The following is a 17,454-nucleotide window of genomic DNA, read 5'->3' as shown; positions in this document are numbered from 1 at the left end:
GAGGATCAGCGCAACTATTCCCTCCAAACTCCAAACACCCAAAACACCAAATTGCAGCTTAATTTCTTGGGATTACAGTCAAACCCACCAGCCCTTTTTTCGGATAATTATTTGTTCAATTAAATTGGAAATCTTTAAACACATCACTCACCAGTCCCCCATACCCCTCTTCTCCTGAGAAGAAAACAAAAAAAAATCCACCTTTTGTAATTGTGTGTTCGCTTGTGCTCGTTGTAACACCCCAAATCCCAATAAAGCCATAAAGGTTAGGTTTCTTTTCTTAATGTAATAATTTATTCAATTTCTAAGTTATTATATCGTGATCTGAGTTTATCGAATCGGGTTTCTGTGATTGAAAAAAAGATCACAACAAAGAGCGAAAAATCGCTGCTTTTGCGTGTGCTTTTGCTGCTTTCTGCCAAAGACTGGTTTAATACCCAAACAAGTATTCATGATTCACTGGGAGAAAACCGGATCGCTTTTTAAAGTGGCCCGGACCCGATTAAAAATCAAGTTTGGGCACCAATAGACCCTAGTAGTGTTTTTTTTATATATCGTCTTTTTGTCCTTAAAAAAAACATTCTATAATTATTGCTTTTCAACGATTTTGACCCATTAAATGAAAGCAAATTTTTGCCCATGATATGTGTATAAAGAAACTCATATTTTAATAAAAACGTTTAGAAAAGAAAAAGATTGGTGGGACGTGTGAGTATTATAATAATCACATGAATTTAAATCCTGTAGTCTTGTAGGTGTATGATATAGACAACCACATCTTAGTGAGCATACATTATTTGAACCCCTTTTCATTATTCTCTTTTGTATCTATTCTTCATAAGTTTATAAAAGACTAACAACGACAACTCATTGATATATTATTATTCAATTCATATTCAAATCTTGGATTTTGTTTATAATGTGTAGATCTCACTTGTACCAGTATATAATTTATTAAGGACATGGGTTGAGTATCTCATATTTGGCATGTATAGATTGAAATAATAGTTTTATTCATCTAATAGTTATCTACATTAACAATTTAATCAAATTTCTCGTGCTAAGAGGATTACCAAGAATGTCACATATAAGTTGAATTAAGTTAGATTGGTTCTTTAGCAAGCCTTTTTATCTTTGTTGGTTTGATATATGTCCACATCTTGGGTGGTGGATCCCTTAAATGCCTTTGTTTTGTTCCTAGTCCGTATGATGGGCAAAAGTTATAATAACAACATAGATAAGATGTTTTATTTACTAAAATATTAAATATACGTTTTTAAGGTGGTGTTTTTAGTGTATGGCTGAGAATTTGATAGAGATTTGGTGTTAAATTTACGTAATTTTGTTGTCCATTTACTAAAATATTTGCGATAAAATTAATTTGATTTTTTTTTTTTTTAGAAATTATTGTATTTTGATGATACTCAAAATTATTATATTAGCTGTTGTGATAATATATCTTTAAATTTAACTTCTTGTATATGTTGGTAAACATACAAAGAGTAAGATTTTGACTTTTATAATAATAGTGTAATCCTTAAGCAAGCAATGCCTAATGGCTTGCTATACACGTTCTTCCGTTGATTTGCACAATTAAAATTAAAATCATATTTTAAACATTAAATCATTTAGCCTTTATTGTAGATCTAATTATCAAGATTGATATTGAAGGATCTACACTTGTTTTCCACCAAACAAACAATTTTTGAATGTTAAAAAGAAGACATGCTGAACAATTCTGATAGTGCCTAAAAAATGGCATACATGTGTATAGATTAATATATACATTTTCTGTCATTTTTGTTTAATTTAGTTTACAGTAACATCTATTTTTAACATTCAAATAAAAAAATGGCATACATGTGTATAGATTAATATGTACATTTTCTGTAATGTTCCATTTATAATTTTTGATTTTTACATTTGAGAAAAAAAGAAATTGTTTCTTGATACGATTCAAAAAATAAATAAATAAATAAAAAGCTATTAAACACCAATATTATGAAAATACTACCTAAGAACAACATAAATACAAAAAAGAAAAAGGAAAAAAGAAAAACTGACATTGTTGCCCAACAACATGAGAGTCACTCTCTCTCTCTCTCTCTCTCTCTCTCTCTCTCTCTCTCTCTCTCTCTCTCTCTCTCTCTCTCTCTCTCTCTCTCTCTCTCTCTCTCTCTCTCTCTCTCTCTCTCTCTCTCTCTCTCTCTCTCTCTCTCTCTCTCTCTCTCTCTCTCTCTCTCTCTCTCTCTCTCTCTCTCTCTCTCTCTCTCTCTCTCTCTCTCTCTCTCTCTCTCTCTCTCTCTCTCTCTCTCTCTCTCTCTCTCTCTCTCTCTCTCTCTCTCTCTCTCTCTCTCTCTCTCTCTCTCTCTCTCTCTCTCTCTCTCTCTCTCTCTCTCTCTCTCTCTCTCTCTCTCTCTCTCTCTCTCTCTCTCTCTCTCTCTCTCTCTCTCTCTCTCTCTCTCTCTCTCTCTCTCTCTCTCTCTCTCTCTCTCTCTCTCTCTCTCTCTCTCTCTCTCTCTCTCTCTCTCTCTCTCTCTCTCTCTCTCTCTCTCTCTCTCTCTCAAACAAAAAGTGATATGTGTCGCATGTTAATTATGTACGAAATAAAATATTGGGTATGGATACATTTTCATTATATATACTTTGACTTCCATATACTTACATTAGACAAGTCTGAGTTATCGCCTGGTGCAAACATAAAAAAGCCTAAAAATACATTGATATAAGAAATTTCTTAAATATTACATATATTGTTATTGTATAAAATAAAAAAAACTAGTTAAAAGTGGGGTACTATGAATCCAACTAAGGTAAGGTAAAAGGGCCTCCTAATATATATAATATATATATATATATATATATATATATATATATATATATATATATATATATATATATATATATATATATATATATATATATATATATACTGCATCAAAGGTTTTAGAAAAGACCTCCGGTTAATTTATATACTCTCTCTCTCTCTCTCTCTCTATATATATATATATATATATATATATATATATATATATATATATATATATATATATACTAGGTGTAAGTCCCGTGTATTACACGGATTTATTAAAAATAAAATTTTAATATTAATATATAAATATAAAATATTCTCTTTAATAAATGAAAGTTTTTTTGCCACATGTCATCTTCTTCTTAATTTTGACATTTATCATTTTGTGAGAATTTTACAAATATTATTTTCCACTTATCATTTTTAGGGATTTCCATTTTCATAAAATAAAATTCCATAAAATTGTGATGGATTCTATAAGGAAATAAAATCATCCTATTAATTTGGTAATAAATTCTCATAAATACTTCAAACGATTTAAATTCTTTTGCAAATTTTCAGAAGATTACGTCACTTTATGTAAAGTATTACATTATAAAATATTTTATATTTATATACTTTACATAAAGTGACGTAATCTCTTAAAAATTTGCAAAAAAATCTAAATCGTTTGAAGTATTTATGAGAATTTATTACCAAATTAATAGGATGATTTTATTTCTTTATAGAATCCATCACAATTTAATGGAATTTTATTTTATGAAAATGGAAATCCCTAAAAATGACAAGTGGAAAATAATATTTGTAAAATTCTCACAAAATGACAAGTGTCAAAATTAAGGAGAAGATGACATGTGGCAAAAAAACCTTCATTTATTAAAGAGGATATATATATATATATATATATATATATATATATATATATATATATAAAGAAAAAACAAAAAAAAACAAAAAAGTATTAATAGTCTGAAAGATTTTTATTTATTTTTTTAATAATATGTCAATAACATTATATATAATATAATCTTACTAGGTAAATATGATGATTTTCGGGCTCTATTTTTATCAGAGCCCTATGCGATGAAACATTTTAAACACTTTTAGGGCCGGCGGTAACGGAGTTGTTTAAAATAAATGGATTTATTTGTCTACTATACTTAGAGAAGCTAATAATGTAAATTAAGATATCAAATAGTTTTGAACAATTTAATTGATTGAACTTCTAAATAAAGTGTAATACTAGGTACAAACTTTAACTGCCGAATACGAATTCTTGAACTACGGTCAATATGGTTAACGTCTTTTTCCTTAATAAATAACAAATTATATTTTAATAAAACGTTATTATAAAAGGAAATATGGCATTAATCATTTACCATGAGACGTGCCGTGAGTATATTTTTGGTAGGTTTTGAAGAATATTATTACTATTATTTAGTGGACCATAATTAAACAACTGTCACCTCAAAACATTAAGATGGAATTGACCTCACGATTGAATCCAAAAAGTAATATAATTATTTTAAATATTTTTGGGTAAATCCCATTGATTCTTTTAATTATCAACTTAACGAAAACGAAAACGAAGTTACGAAGGGGTGAAATTGAGAACAAAACAAAGATGATGAGCGCCACCAGTCCACCCTCCAATTATCCACCATTCTCATTCTGTCACCCTTCATCGTTTCTCTGCCTACATCACGGAACGCCCAACCCAGTAAATCTAGCATAGTATTTTAGAAATTACAGTCAAATCCTACCTGCTCTATTTTCGGAAAATTTGTTTAATCAATTTTGATTCTTTTAAATACACTTGCTCAGCAGCCCCCAAATCCCCTGTTATTCAGAGAAAAAACAAATCTTCCCCTTTTGCGTCTTTGTTGATGCTCATTGAAGCTGCCCAATTAAGGTTTGGTTACTTTCTTGATGAATTAATTTCTTCGGATTCCAAGTTATCGTATTGCGATGTCAGTTTCTCCGATTGGGTTTCTTTATTTGAATCAAGAAATCACAAAAACGATATTGTATTGTAACTTGAGTTTCCCCAACCGGGTTTCTTTGTTTGAAAAAAAAACAGAGTACAAGAAGTTGTATCGTGTTTCAGCAGTTGGGCGTTTTTACCGAGTTCTTGTTTATACAAGTCGCTGCTTTATTGTCTATTTTGTTACAGTTATTGTTGTACCTCTTTTGTTCACAATTTTGAATTTTCCAATTCAGTTTCTTAATTTGAGTACAAGAACTGCTACTTTAGATTGAATATTTGTTTTGAGTTATTGATTGATGATCCATGAGTACTCCATATCGGAGTTTACTGATCATGCAAGTTAGATTCAAGTAATGTTTGGGAGCATATAATCTGTGGTTTAGTAATCATATTGGAAGTTTTCTACCCTAAATCCTGAACCCATCTTGCACCAATTCAAAATTGGGAACTTGATTTGGTGTCTTCGAATTGGAGTTTGAGAAAATTGGTTATGGATATGATCTAAATCAGGTATTCTATCATTTTCAATGACATTTAGTTTTCTAATTTTATTATTAAACTTTGTGCAGTGAAAGATGGTTGCTTTCGGGAAGAAGCTGAAGGATAGACAGATTGAAGAATGGAATGGGTATGTTGCATTTTGTACAAAAGATATCTTAATTTCACGACCTTTAAAATCATCATATAAATGCTTACAATTTGCCTCAACTTCCCAAATTTTCAGATATTACATCAATTACAAGCTCATGAAGAAAAAGGTGAAACAGTATGCTCGCCAGATTGAGGCAGGAGGGGTAGAACGCAGATATGTCCTCAAAGACTTTTCAAGAATGCTCGATAACCAGGTAAAATTTAAATTTATACAATTCAAATTAAACCAAATTTGTATAAAATAAAATTAAACTTATATGCATGCAGATTGAGAAGATTGTTCTTTTTCTACTGGAGCAACAAGGGCTGCTTGCAAGCAGATTAGAGGCGCTTGGGTTACAACAAGATGCTCTTCAAGAGGAACCAGATTTTGTAAAGATAAATGAATTAAGGGAAGCGTATAGAGAAGTTGGAAGAGATTTATTGAAGCTTTTGTTTTTTGTTGAGATTAATGCAGTTGGGTTGCGTAAAATTCTCAAGAAATTTGATAAACGTTTCGGTTATAGATTTACTGATTACTATGTAAAAACTCGGGCAAATCATCCTTATTCTCAACTTCAGCAAGTCTTTAAGCATGTGGTAATGTATTTTATATCTTCTTCTTCTTCATCTTTTTTGTATTTTATATTTTGTTCTAATAATGATGTAATGAAATTTTCAGGGTTTAGGTGCAGTGGTAGGTGCCATATCTAGAAATCTTGCAGAGCTTCAAGATCGTCAAGGGAGCTATCTATCAATTTATGATCAACCTGCTCTTCCTCTCCAGGTTTAAAAAATATAGCATTGTACTTTCAATCTTCTTTCTTATTATGATGTTATAATAAACAAATCAATGAAAGTATGTTGCTATTTTTTTTTTATACATTTGACCCTAACCAAGTTGTTTGTAGGAACCAATAATCGACACCATAATAGCAGCAGTGGACAGATTAAGCTACTCAACAAATTTCCTGACATTTTTAGGGCAACATGCTCTGATCATGCAAGAGGAATTACCAACACCTTTGGAAGAACACATTGATGATGAAAGATACCATTTCATGTCACTTATGTTGAACCTAGTCAACACTTTTCTTTATATGGTCAACACTTATATCATTGTTCCAACAGCAGATGACTACTCCATGAGCTTAGGAGCTGCTGCAACGGTTTGTGGGATTGTGATTGGTGCCATGGCTGTTGCACAGTTGTTTTCTTCTGTTTATTTCAGTGCTTGGTCAAACAGATCTTATTTCAGACCATTGATCTTTAGCAGCATTGTTCTTTTCATGGGTAATGTCATGTATGCAATGGCTTATGATATGAACTCCATTACAGTGCTTTTACTTGGTCGTGTGTTTTGCGGGTGAGTTTCAAAATTTTTAATTTTTAATTTTTGACACCTGATTTTGACCATGTCTTTGGTTTTATTATATAAATTTACAGGCTTGGTTCAGCTAGAGCTGTGAACAGAAGGTATATCAGTGATTGTGTGCCTTTAAAGATCAGGATGCAGGCTTCTGCAGGTTTTGTTAGTGCAAGTGCTCTTGGAATGGCTTGTGGGCCCGCACTTGCTGGTTTGTTACAAGTCAAATTCAAGTTTTATAAGATCACAATTGACCAAAATACAGCCCCTGGTTGGATTATGTCTTTTTCATGGTTGATTTATCTAATTTGGTTATGGATCTCTTTTAGAGAACCTGGTCAACCAAGGGATGAGAATCATGCACCTGAATCTACCACGGGTATGTCTTTTTTTTCTATTTATTTAATGAATAATCAGATATACTAGATTTTGACTTTGACTTTGACTTTATGGATTGAAACTCCAGCTCCCACGAATAGCGATGTTCTTGAAAAGGGTTCAACTACTCAACCACTGCTCATAAGTTTTAAGCCTCACAATGATGAAGAAGATGAAGACCAAGAATGTGATGTTAGTGAAGAAACTACAGAAGATTCACGGGCACCCGTTAATTCTATAGGAGCAGCCTACAGATTGCTCACACCTTCGGTCAAGGTTTGACTTCATACATATATATAAATGTATTGCATTCTTTGACTGCTATTTTTGACTTTACTACTTAATTTTCAGGTTCAACTTTTGATTTATTTCATGTTAAAATACGCGATGGAGATTTTGCTATCAGAATCTAGTGTTGTTACCACGTATTACTTCGGTTGGACTACTGGAAAAGTTGCAATCTTTCTTGCTTGTCTCGGTTTGACTGTTCTTCCGGTCAATATGATTGTTGGAAGCTACATCAGTAACATGTTTGAAGACAGGTAAAAAAGTAGTAACATTTTAAGATCAAGATTTTTCTGATTCTTTATAATTATATGTAATTTATTTTGATTTTGAATTATGTTTTCCAGACAAATTTTACTAGCATCTGAAATCATGGTCTGTTTCGGTATTCTCATGAGCTTTCATGTCATCCTTCCGTACTCTGTCCCACAATATGTTGTTTCGGGACTCATCATGTTTGTCTCAGCCGAAGTGTTAGAAGGTATGTTGTCCAGATTAAGTGCTTAATCCATTAAGTCCCTAAATCAAGACTCATGATTATTGTTGAGTGTTTGAATTGCATTAGGTGTGAACTTGGCGCTTCTGTCACGGGTGATGTCATCAAGGCTGTCACGTGGGACATTCAATGGGGGTTTGTTATCAACAGAAGCAGGAACGATTGCTCGGGTGATTGCAGATGGCACAATCACACTTGCAGGGTATTTGGGGGAAAGCAAACTTTTGAATGTCACATTGCTGCCTTCACTTGTGATTTGCATAATGTCGATTGTTGCCACTTGTTTCACGTACAATTCTTTGTACTGATTGATTAATAATGATGATGAAGATTGGAGTATTTGGTTTTGGTGTGTATGATATTGATAGGTGATTATTTTTGACGTTTATATTCGTTGCATTGGTGTACATTCTTTTGAGGCATGTTTCTTTGATTTTGTTTTAGTTTATTATCTTTTTTGGAGAATTTTTGTTCGATTGGTCTATTTGCATTTGAATTATGTTTTTCTAAGTTTTCAGCTACCGATTAGCTTTTCAACTAATTTACCAAACATGGTCTTGTAGTCGGATTAGATGTTCTAAAATAAGGGTATTTTGGTAAGACATTAGGTTAAATTAAAAAATGCCAATAAAATAGGAACCCATAACAACCAATAACCACTAATTAGAAAATGCCAAAAGATACAAAATTAATCAATAACAATCCCTCATGATTTCGAAAATATTCTTATTTTGTGGACGCCATCTCTTAAGAGACTCAACAAGGGGTACCATGGTGTATGTTTTTTGCTGACGATTTTGTTCTGGTGATCTAGGTTAGATATGTGGAAAATGTCTTTGGAAGAAAGAGGGCTTAAGATCATGTACACACTTCTAGTTTACACTAATGCAAGTCCTAAATTATTCGAAAAATCAACTATAATGTCATTTTAAACTTAAATATGTAAAATGATATCGTATTCTTAAATGACAGTGGTTTTCATTCACATTAGATAAATGAACGTTACGAAAGCTATTATATACTTAAATTCCTTTAATTCTTACAATATTTGTAATACGGTCTCATTCTACTCAAAGCCTATCAATCTCCGAATTTGCACTTTGAAACCACTTCTTACCTTCTCTGATTTTTTCCCTTGAAAATCAGCCATCCATTTTTCCTTTTTCATTCATATGTTATGCTTGAACGTTTGAATGTTGTATAAATATCTGAATCATTTTCTTCGGTGTCCGTCATCGCTTGGAAAATGTCATAGATTTTATAGACATGTTATACGGGAGAGGAGATTTGGGTCTTTGCGAAATGAGTTAATATCTGAATAAACATAAGAATATTCTTTACAATGCCAAACACCAAATTCAGATAAATTCATTATCAAGTAATTAGGTTATGACTTTAGACAGATCCTTCCCAGTCTAGTAATACAAAAATAAATTGCATATCAAGAGCACAAGCAACAAGTACATTTGTATCCTTTTCAATTTCTTTATGTTGGTTTGTCTTCCTCTTGTACATGTACACTTATGTGTGTCTCATATATTGCTCCTTAACACCCCTAAAACCAAAATCACATATGTATGATATTTAGTATACTAACTAAGAATGATCTACGAATATAAACTCGATTTGAGCAAATAAAATACCTTCAACCATTTCCATGTTTCATCTGTTGAAGTTTTCGATATAGGCTCAAGTTTTTTAAACTTAAACATTTCTTTTTCCGATCAAATAACATCATTGACTACATTATTAAAATGTTTACTAATTGTCTCTCCTTATCTACGAAACTGAAAAGTCGTCACACGATTTTTCACATGGTGGGCCAAAATATATAAAATATTGCTACTTGTTCGTTGATTTGGAGATACCTAGATGCCTTTAGCTTGTCATCAATCTTAACCATATGACACAACTGAACAAATACTGTTCTATTCATTCTTCATTGTTGTAGATAAGTCTCATTACTTTCATACACTAATCTGTACATATATGAAAATACCAATTTACTAAACTAATTATCTCAATCCACAGTGTAGTGAATTAGTGATGTACTAAATGGAACAAGTTTCTTTATTCAATTTTGTCTATTCATTTTAATTAAGGAAAGCCATAACTGTTCTTTTAACATTAAACACATTGTCGAAGGTGTTGCAAAATAGAGCTATTATAGAGGTTGGCAGGATACAACATAGATAAAAGCTACCCTTATTGAAGATGCATACAAACATTTTGTTGGAGGATGAATTGTCAAATCTAATACATGACTGAAGAATCGGAGGTGAACATTATTGCAATGCATGATATACATGAGGTTCTAAACTGTGACAACCTGAAAGATTTGAATCAAGCAAGGTCTAAATTGTAACCCTAATACGATAAAATCTTGAAAGCCAAAAAGGGCATTGATTTATAAGCTATCATATATATATATATATATATATATATATATATATATATATATATATATATATATATATAAGTCTTGAGGAACCATGATGTAATTAACATTGACAAGTCAACAAGAAAGCACACATTAAACAATTTCTTAGGATTTATAGCATAACACTCCACTATGGCCGAAAACACCTTGTGGGGACAAGTTAGGACCGAAATCAAACCCAAAACAAGGTACCTAGGACCGAAATCACCGCAATGGGACACACCTTGGACGAAAACTACCTTAATGGGTCATTCCTTGGCCGAAAACTACCTTAGTGGATCAATGTTTAGTCGAAATCAATAAGTGGGATCATGCACCAAGGGATTTCGGTCAAACCACCTTTTTTATGGTCGCAAACTAAAGTGAATCCCACAAGAATGCTTTTAGTAGATAAGGTTGACCTTAAGATGTGATATTCCACCTATTTCCCATGCAAGTTCACAGTTTCCTACGTATTATCCAACGTATACCCAAGCTTATAACCATCAGATTTCCAAGAAAATATCAAATCATTCATACTCCTTTCATTTAAACGAGATCATCACCACCAAACCACCCATTTCTTCATTCCATCTCTGGTTTAACCTCTCATTTCTCTCAAGAATTAAATCCAAACTATAAGGGAGCTTAAGTCTTCAAGTTCATTCCTAGAGTTTGGTAAGCATTTTCGTGATCCACTAAGTGTTCCTATACATATTTATGTTAGTTTCATATCATTTACACATATTATTATGTGTTAAACACTTAGGATAATACTCTTTCCAAGGAAGTTCAACAATCTCACCCAAGAGTTTAGGCTTGAAATCTTCACTTCATCACTTCAGACAACCCACAAATCCTTTCAAGGTGAGTTCATACCCCTATATTTTCAAGCTTTTCATGTTTTAAGGGGGGGGGGGGATACAAGTAAAACTTTGTTTATCCCACAAATAATTACATGTTTTCATCTTTATGTTAAAGATAAAATGTTATTTGCATAAGTTATGGTTTATACTAGTTTTTGGTATAAATATTTGTGATATACATATTGTTAAAACAAACATAATCTATGTTATAAAATCATGAGAAAATTTATGGTTGTAAAACTACATGGTTTTTGGAAACTTTTTCTAAAAGATAGTTTTTCTAGCAAAAATGATTATATTATACCTATTTACTAATTTAGTGGGTGTTAACCCAAAATATTATGTTTTGATTTCATATTTTCATACTAGATGAAAATACACATTCATATTTATATAAAAGATTATATAAATAACTTCAAACAAACAAGATAAACTATAATTGGTATAGTCTGAAGTTACAAACCACACCTACATTTTAGAAGATACATAAAATTGTTTAAAGATATACTTATTTCATTTTACAAGAAAAAGAAAAGTATAGAAAGGAAATACATACATCTACAGTTCATACATAAAAAAATATTGGTTTTTTTTATGGAAACATACATTATTATTTTATAAGGAAAAGATACAAAGAAAATACATGTATTTTTATTCTTGGGTATAAGACTTACAACTCGTTTTTAAAGGAAATATCGGATTTTCTAGAAGTATACAAAAATCATTTTCTTAAAAACGTTACAAATCATTCTCGCACTAAATGCTTATGAACTCACCAACTTAATTGTTGACACTTTTCAAAACCACTTGTATTCTCAGAGAATCAGTAGACAGGTATTCACCACACATTGAGGCCCGACGTCGCTGCATTATGTTTTCTACTTTTGTTATTCATAATTAACTTTTGAGCAAAACAAAGTGGTAAACGATGTAAACTTGTATTATAAATGTATGAATGTTTACTATTTAATTGTTATGATACTGTACATGAAATCACATCATCCGTCCCTAGACGTTTCTGCCGTTCTGGTTTGGGGGTGTGACATAAACCACTTAAATTGGTCCCAAATCTCTTTTATTTTATTTTTATTTTTTTTATGTAAAATAATCAAGTGAGGTCTTTTTACTTGGTCTCACTAAATAATCAAGTGAGGTCTTTTTTTTATGTAAAATAACCAAGTAAAAAAATCTTGATCTGCCACTAGGTGTTCGTGTTAGCTGAGGACACATGTGTGGAATTGGTCCAGGAAGCAAGCCACAACAAAATAGCATCCTATTTTTGAGGGCATAAAATAAAACGTTGCAGCTCGAGGGCATAAGAGCAAAAAACATGGATGAAAATTAGCAGAAAAGGATTGATACAGTTGGAACTAGCTTTAAACAAGTGTAATAATTTATAAAGCAAGCAAATTGGTAGGAAACAATGAAGGTGAAGAAAAAGGAGGTGGATGAGATGAATGATAAGTTTTATTAATAAGTCAAAGTTCTTTTATATTTTAATAAAATTAGTTTATAAGGGTTAACAAGGATGACATGATGATTTTTAAATGATTTCAAAATAAGGAAATAAGTGACTGCAAATGCATTATCACACAGAGTCATGAGGAATTTTAAGAGGACTAGTGAAAGGATTTAAAAAAATGGATGTTCATGTCAAACATATAAGAGTAGCTTCAAAACGATAAATGTCAAGAACACTGAATAGCAAATTAGCAAATGGAATAGAGAATAATGTCAAGAACACAAACACCCATATCAAATGAATGTCAATAACACATAATGCAACAAACATACAAACACGCAAGTAAAAAACTACTAACCTCTAAATTCTTGGAGTCGTGATGAAATATACTTGAAATTACCTTGAAGCTTTGATGGTGGATTATGTAATGCGTCACAGGAAACAATTTTATAATGATTTGGTTGGAAATTACTCTGCGATTTTGAGGGAAAGCGCTGCGATCGTGATCATCCTCAAGTGCAAAATTGATATTTTTCTTCAATCACTTGAAATTAGGATGCTTATTTTTAGTGATATTGTGCATACGCTTCCTATATGAGAGGCTGATAGAGGGCAATTTAGGAAGATACGATTATGGGGAGCGTATGAAATTAAAAAAAAACAAAAGGTACAATGAAAACATGGGATTTGCTTCAAGAATGAGTTATTTTTTTCTTTTTCATTACCCTTTAAACCAGATTAGGTGTAAGACTCATGCAGACTTTTAAAAGGAAAAAAAATATAAAATTCTAAACATTTGAGAAGTTTGAATTTATAAGAAAAATAAAAAATATTTAATTATTAAAATTAAATTGTTTGTTTTTTTAAATTAAACAAATAACTTAGATAAATATACATTTATTGTAATTATTACATTTAAATATTATGTGAAAATTAATAAAATGAAAAAACCACGTGGAAAAAAATTAATTGAAAATAACCATACAACTAAATCGTGTGACATTCTTTTATACTATTTATTAAGGGATTATTATATATTAGGGTTTTTTTTGTCATAAAAGCCCTTAATTTTACACAAAAAAACCGGTTATGCCCAAAGTCGTTTTTTTGCCACAGATGCCTTAAATACTGGAAAATTGGTTCGATTTTGCCTTTTACCTTGATTTTACCTTCTAGGGCCAGTCATATTTGTAATAGAAGCCCTTATATTTACTTATCACCTCCACCACCACACTTTTCCACCATCACCACCTTTTGCTACCAGCACCACCATCACCCACACACAAACCACCACCACTACCGTCCATCATCCACCATCCCCACCACATCGATCATCAAAATCGATATCCTCTCTCTCTCTCTCTCTCCTATCTTTTGATCGGAAACAAATCAATGATCTACATACCAATTTTCAATTTCTAGTTGAGCAGGTGCCATGAAAGACGATAGATTACAAAATCAACCCATCCCCTTCTTTTTAGCTAGTTGCAGGTTATTAATAGAAAGAACAACAATGATGATGATGAAGGAGGGTGTTCGGTGAACCCAAATGTGAAAAACCATCATCCCATTTCACCTTTCAGAACCAACATATACCACCTACACAAACACCATCTAGCCTTGATAAGCACATCTGGACACCAAAAACAAAAATTGCAACATAAAAATCTAAAAAAAAACATTAACCCATATAAACAACATTGCCATCACCTTAGTCCACCATCGATTAAGAGAAAAAGAAGGTGATTGATACTTCAATTTTGAAGTCAGTTTCTTTCTGAGAAGAGTGCACACACAGAAAGCAATAAAGAAACATTTAACTTATTAATCGACCTAAAGGGTGAAACTTGATTCTTTTATGCAATTTGAGGGAAAAAAGGGAGAAGGAAGCTGTGAATCTTGGTGAGTGTGGATCGATAATACAAAGCAAGAAAAGAGAGAACTACAAATCATAGGGACTAATCTCAATTCTAGCACCCTTGTGTTTGATAATCTTGATGAATTAAGAACACAAGTTCTCTTTTTCATTGATGAATTAATTTGCAGGTCCGAATCAATTTGTGTGTTCCTCTGCATCGCATACGATGCTTGAAGACGGAGGTCTTACCGGGTGAGTGTGGATCGATAATACAAAGTAAGAGAAGAGAGTGAGAGAGCTGCAAAATCAGAAGTGGAAGAAGAACCTTCAATCGATTTTGGAGAGTGAGAGAGCTGTGATTTTTTTCTTGTTTCTTTGGATCCCGTCGATAGAAGAAGCATACAGCGGTGAAGGAAAAAATCGAAGATGGTGGTGAAGGCATCAAGACAGAGAGGGTTTGAGAAGAAGACCAGGTGGGCTACCGGCCATAGAAGTTAAAATCAGGGAGAAGGGAAAAATCGAATCAATTTTCCGGTATTTGAGTCATCTGTGGCAAAAAAAAAAAACCAACTTTTGGCATAACCGGTTTTTTTGTAATAAAATTAGGGGCTTTTATGACAAAAACCCTATATTATAAGGATTCCGTTCCTTCCCATGTTCTTGTCTGACAAACAAAGGAGTTAAGCGCGATCTGCCGAAGAAATGCAGAAGCTAAAAAGCGAAAAGTAGAAAAAAAACAAGAATGTGATATTACGTCTGTAATATGAATATGATCATCTCTCGTATTTCTGTCTCGAAACCCTAGTTCATCGATGATAACCGTAAGGCGTCTATTTCTGTGTTTGCTTGTTGTATCGGGCTTGGTCGTCGCTTTACTACACAGATATGCGATAAAAGGAGGTACTGATTACCGGTCGGAGTGGAACCCGTTGATCCGTTCATCCGTGGAGGATGGACATACGGGAAATGGGCCTTACAGAAATTACCGTCATAAGGTGCGAACTCAACTATGCTTTGATCTCGTTTGGCCATGTAATTGAATATATATTTGGGCACTGTTTTAAAACAAAAATTTAAACCCAAACCTGATCAATGATGCTACTCCTAAGTCGACGTAACCTACTGAATTCATATCTTGCTCAGTTGGATACACGGAGATAGAGGAATAAGATGGCTGGACTTGTCTAAATTTTCAGTTATTGAATAGTCAAAATCGGTTATAATAAAAATATAGTATAGTTGTCATATCCTACAGATTTTATCAGATGAAAAAAATCAATTAGCATAGACTATATGTTGTTATATGTATATGTCTTAAATTTATTATTTTGTGTTAACCTTGGAAGTTGGAAGGACTAACCGATATCTTTGGGTGAGATTGAGAAGATAGATGATCTTGTGGAGCTTTCTTATCCTATTAGTCAAGAAGAAGCTGGTCTCATGGTGTCATGGGGATGGGTAAGTGGGTGGTTTTTAAGGCATCATTTGTTATCAAGAGGTTTTGACACTTTTGCTTGTATGTATGTTCAGTACAAGACGTCTGTGGGACAAGAAAGGGCCGAAGCACTTGAGGAGATTAGGGAGACTTTATACGAGCGAGCGATGGTGGATTTCCATGTGCATATGATTGGTGTGCTTCTCTTTGGCTCCGAAAAAGCTTCCTCAATCCTCTATGCACCTGTACCACCGCGTATGATGGATGCCTCTGAGTGTTTCATATCAAGGGTAACTCTTATTTATTATTGAAATTAGATGTTTTTCAATTTCTATTTTATTATATCATGCTAAATTGCTAATGCTAATGGAAATTAAACTTTCTTTCCGATTGATTGCAGATAGACTTTTTTCACGACCACTGTGGGATGGTGGCCGACTATGGATCCAACATTAGTTTGGCTATTAACAACATATGCCGTAGGCTCGTTGCCAAGGAAGACTTTGAGGAAGCTTGTATAGATACCTGTGGTAACAAGAATATTACACCCACAGTTGACTAGCTTATTATTTTTTTGATTCATGTTGCAAGGCTAGCTGAGTACTACTACGCTATTAGAATTTTGCAAGTACATAAAGTAATTAGCAAATTAAACTTTGGTTTTGTACCCATGAACTATGATAATGATTGGCTGATACCGTGATACGTTACAGGTAGAAAAACATAAATTAAGATTGGTTACTATCTTCAAAATTTATATAACAAGCCGGACAAAAAGTTTTTAGCCAAGTAAAGATGCTAATAGATAATCAATGCATGTTTTACTAGTAAACTAAAATTAATCCTTCACTTCTAGCAAAATAGATATCAGTTTCAACGTTTGTAAAACATGACTGGATCCAAGATATTCACCACAATGTTGATATATTACTATTAGTTAGAAGCACAATCTTAGAAATACTACCATTGGTATTATATATATATATATATATATATATATATATATATATATATATATATATATATATATATGAAATTACATCTAATAAACAATGTTTTGGGTTTTGCGAACATGTGTCGGATATGTTGAGTTTATTAGTAGTTTTTGCCAAACTATAACCAAGAGTAACAGTTGGTTAAGTCGTTAGCATTTTATAGGGTTATTGTCACTATAACCCAACAATCTTTAGTATAATGATTTAAATAGTCCTTCGTGCAAGTTTTTTTAAAGGTACAAACTTGTGTTTTTAAGTTTTAAAAGGTCATTATGGAAAATCTTGAAGGGGTCACCCGGTGAACCCTATCCTAATCATCATTTTGCATATGCCACGTTGGTTTCCCTATCCTAATCATCATTTTGCATGTCATGTTGGTTTTCCTCATCCTAATCATCAGTTTCCTCAACCCACATCGACTTTCAAAAGTTAAAGGTCTTTGCTCATTTCCTTAGATACACCATC

The 17,454-nt window shown here is 32.4% G+C and overlaps 2 protein-coding genes across 3 annotated transcripts; both read left to right on the top strand.

The window, feature by feature from the left end:
• The first annotated feature begins 240 nt into the window (after positions 1–240).
• LOC145091405 (SPX domain-containing membrane protein At4g22990-like) lies at positions 241–8,419 on the top strand. 2 transcript variants are annotated; one of them, XM_079029109.1, is made up of 11 exons: positions 241–265; positions 5,369–5,427; positions 5,524–5,644; positions 5,718–6,029; positions 6,112–6,216; positions 6,341–6,795; positions 6,876–7,174; positions 7,262–7,449; positions 7,525–7,715; positions 7,806–7,939; positions 8,024–8,419. In XM_079029109.1, exons 2-11 carry the CDS (start codon positions 5,375–5,377, stop codon positions 8,260–8,262), a joined length of 2,097 nt encoding a protein of 698 aa, XP_078885235.1. In that variant the 5' UTR covers positions 241–265; positions 5,369–5,374; the 3' UTR covers positions 8,263–8,419. The 2 variants fall into 2 exon arrangements, with proteins under 2 accessions (XP_078885235.1, XP_078885234.1); XM_079029108.1 differs by lacking the exon at positions 241–265 and adding an exon at positions 4,391–4,724.
• A 6,771-nt stretch (positions 8,420–15,190) lies between these two features.
• On the top strand, positions 15,191–16,695 carry LOC145094256 (legumain-like). Its single transcript, XM_079032539.1, has 4 exons — positions 15,191–15,554; positions 15,946–16,017; positions 16,090–16,284; positions 16,395–16,695. Exons 1-4 carry the CDS (start codon positions 15,372–15,374, stop codon positions 16,554–16,556), a joined length of 612 nt encoding a protein of 203 aa, XP_078888665.1. The 5' UTR covers positions 15,191–15,371; the 3' UTR covers positions 16,557–16,695.
• The last annotated feature ends 759 nt before the right edge of the window (positions 16,696–17,454 follow it).

Source organism: Lactuca serriola, chromosome 3 (genome assembly GCF_051521515.1).
Source record: "Lactuca serriola cultivar US96UC23 chromosome 3, Lser_US96UC23_V15, whole genome shotgun sequence".
In the NCBI taxonomy this organism is placed as follows: Eukaryota; Viridiplantae; Streptophyta; class Magnoliopsida; order Asterales; family Asteraceae; genus Lactuca; species Lactuca serriola.
Note: the sequence above shows the minus strand (reverse complement) of the source record. Positions and strands in the feature narration are given on the sequence as shown.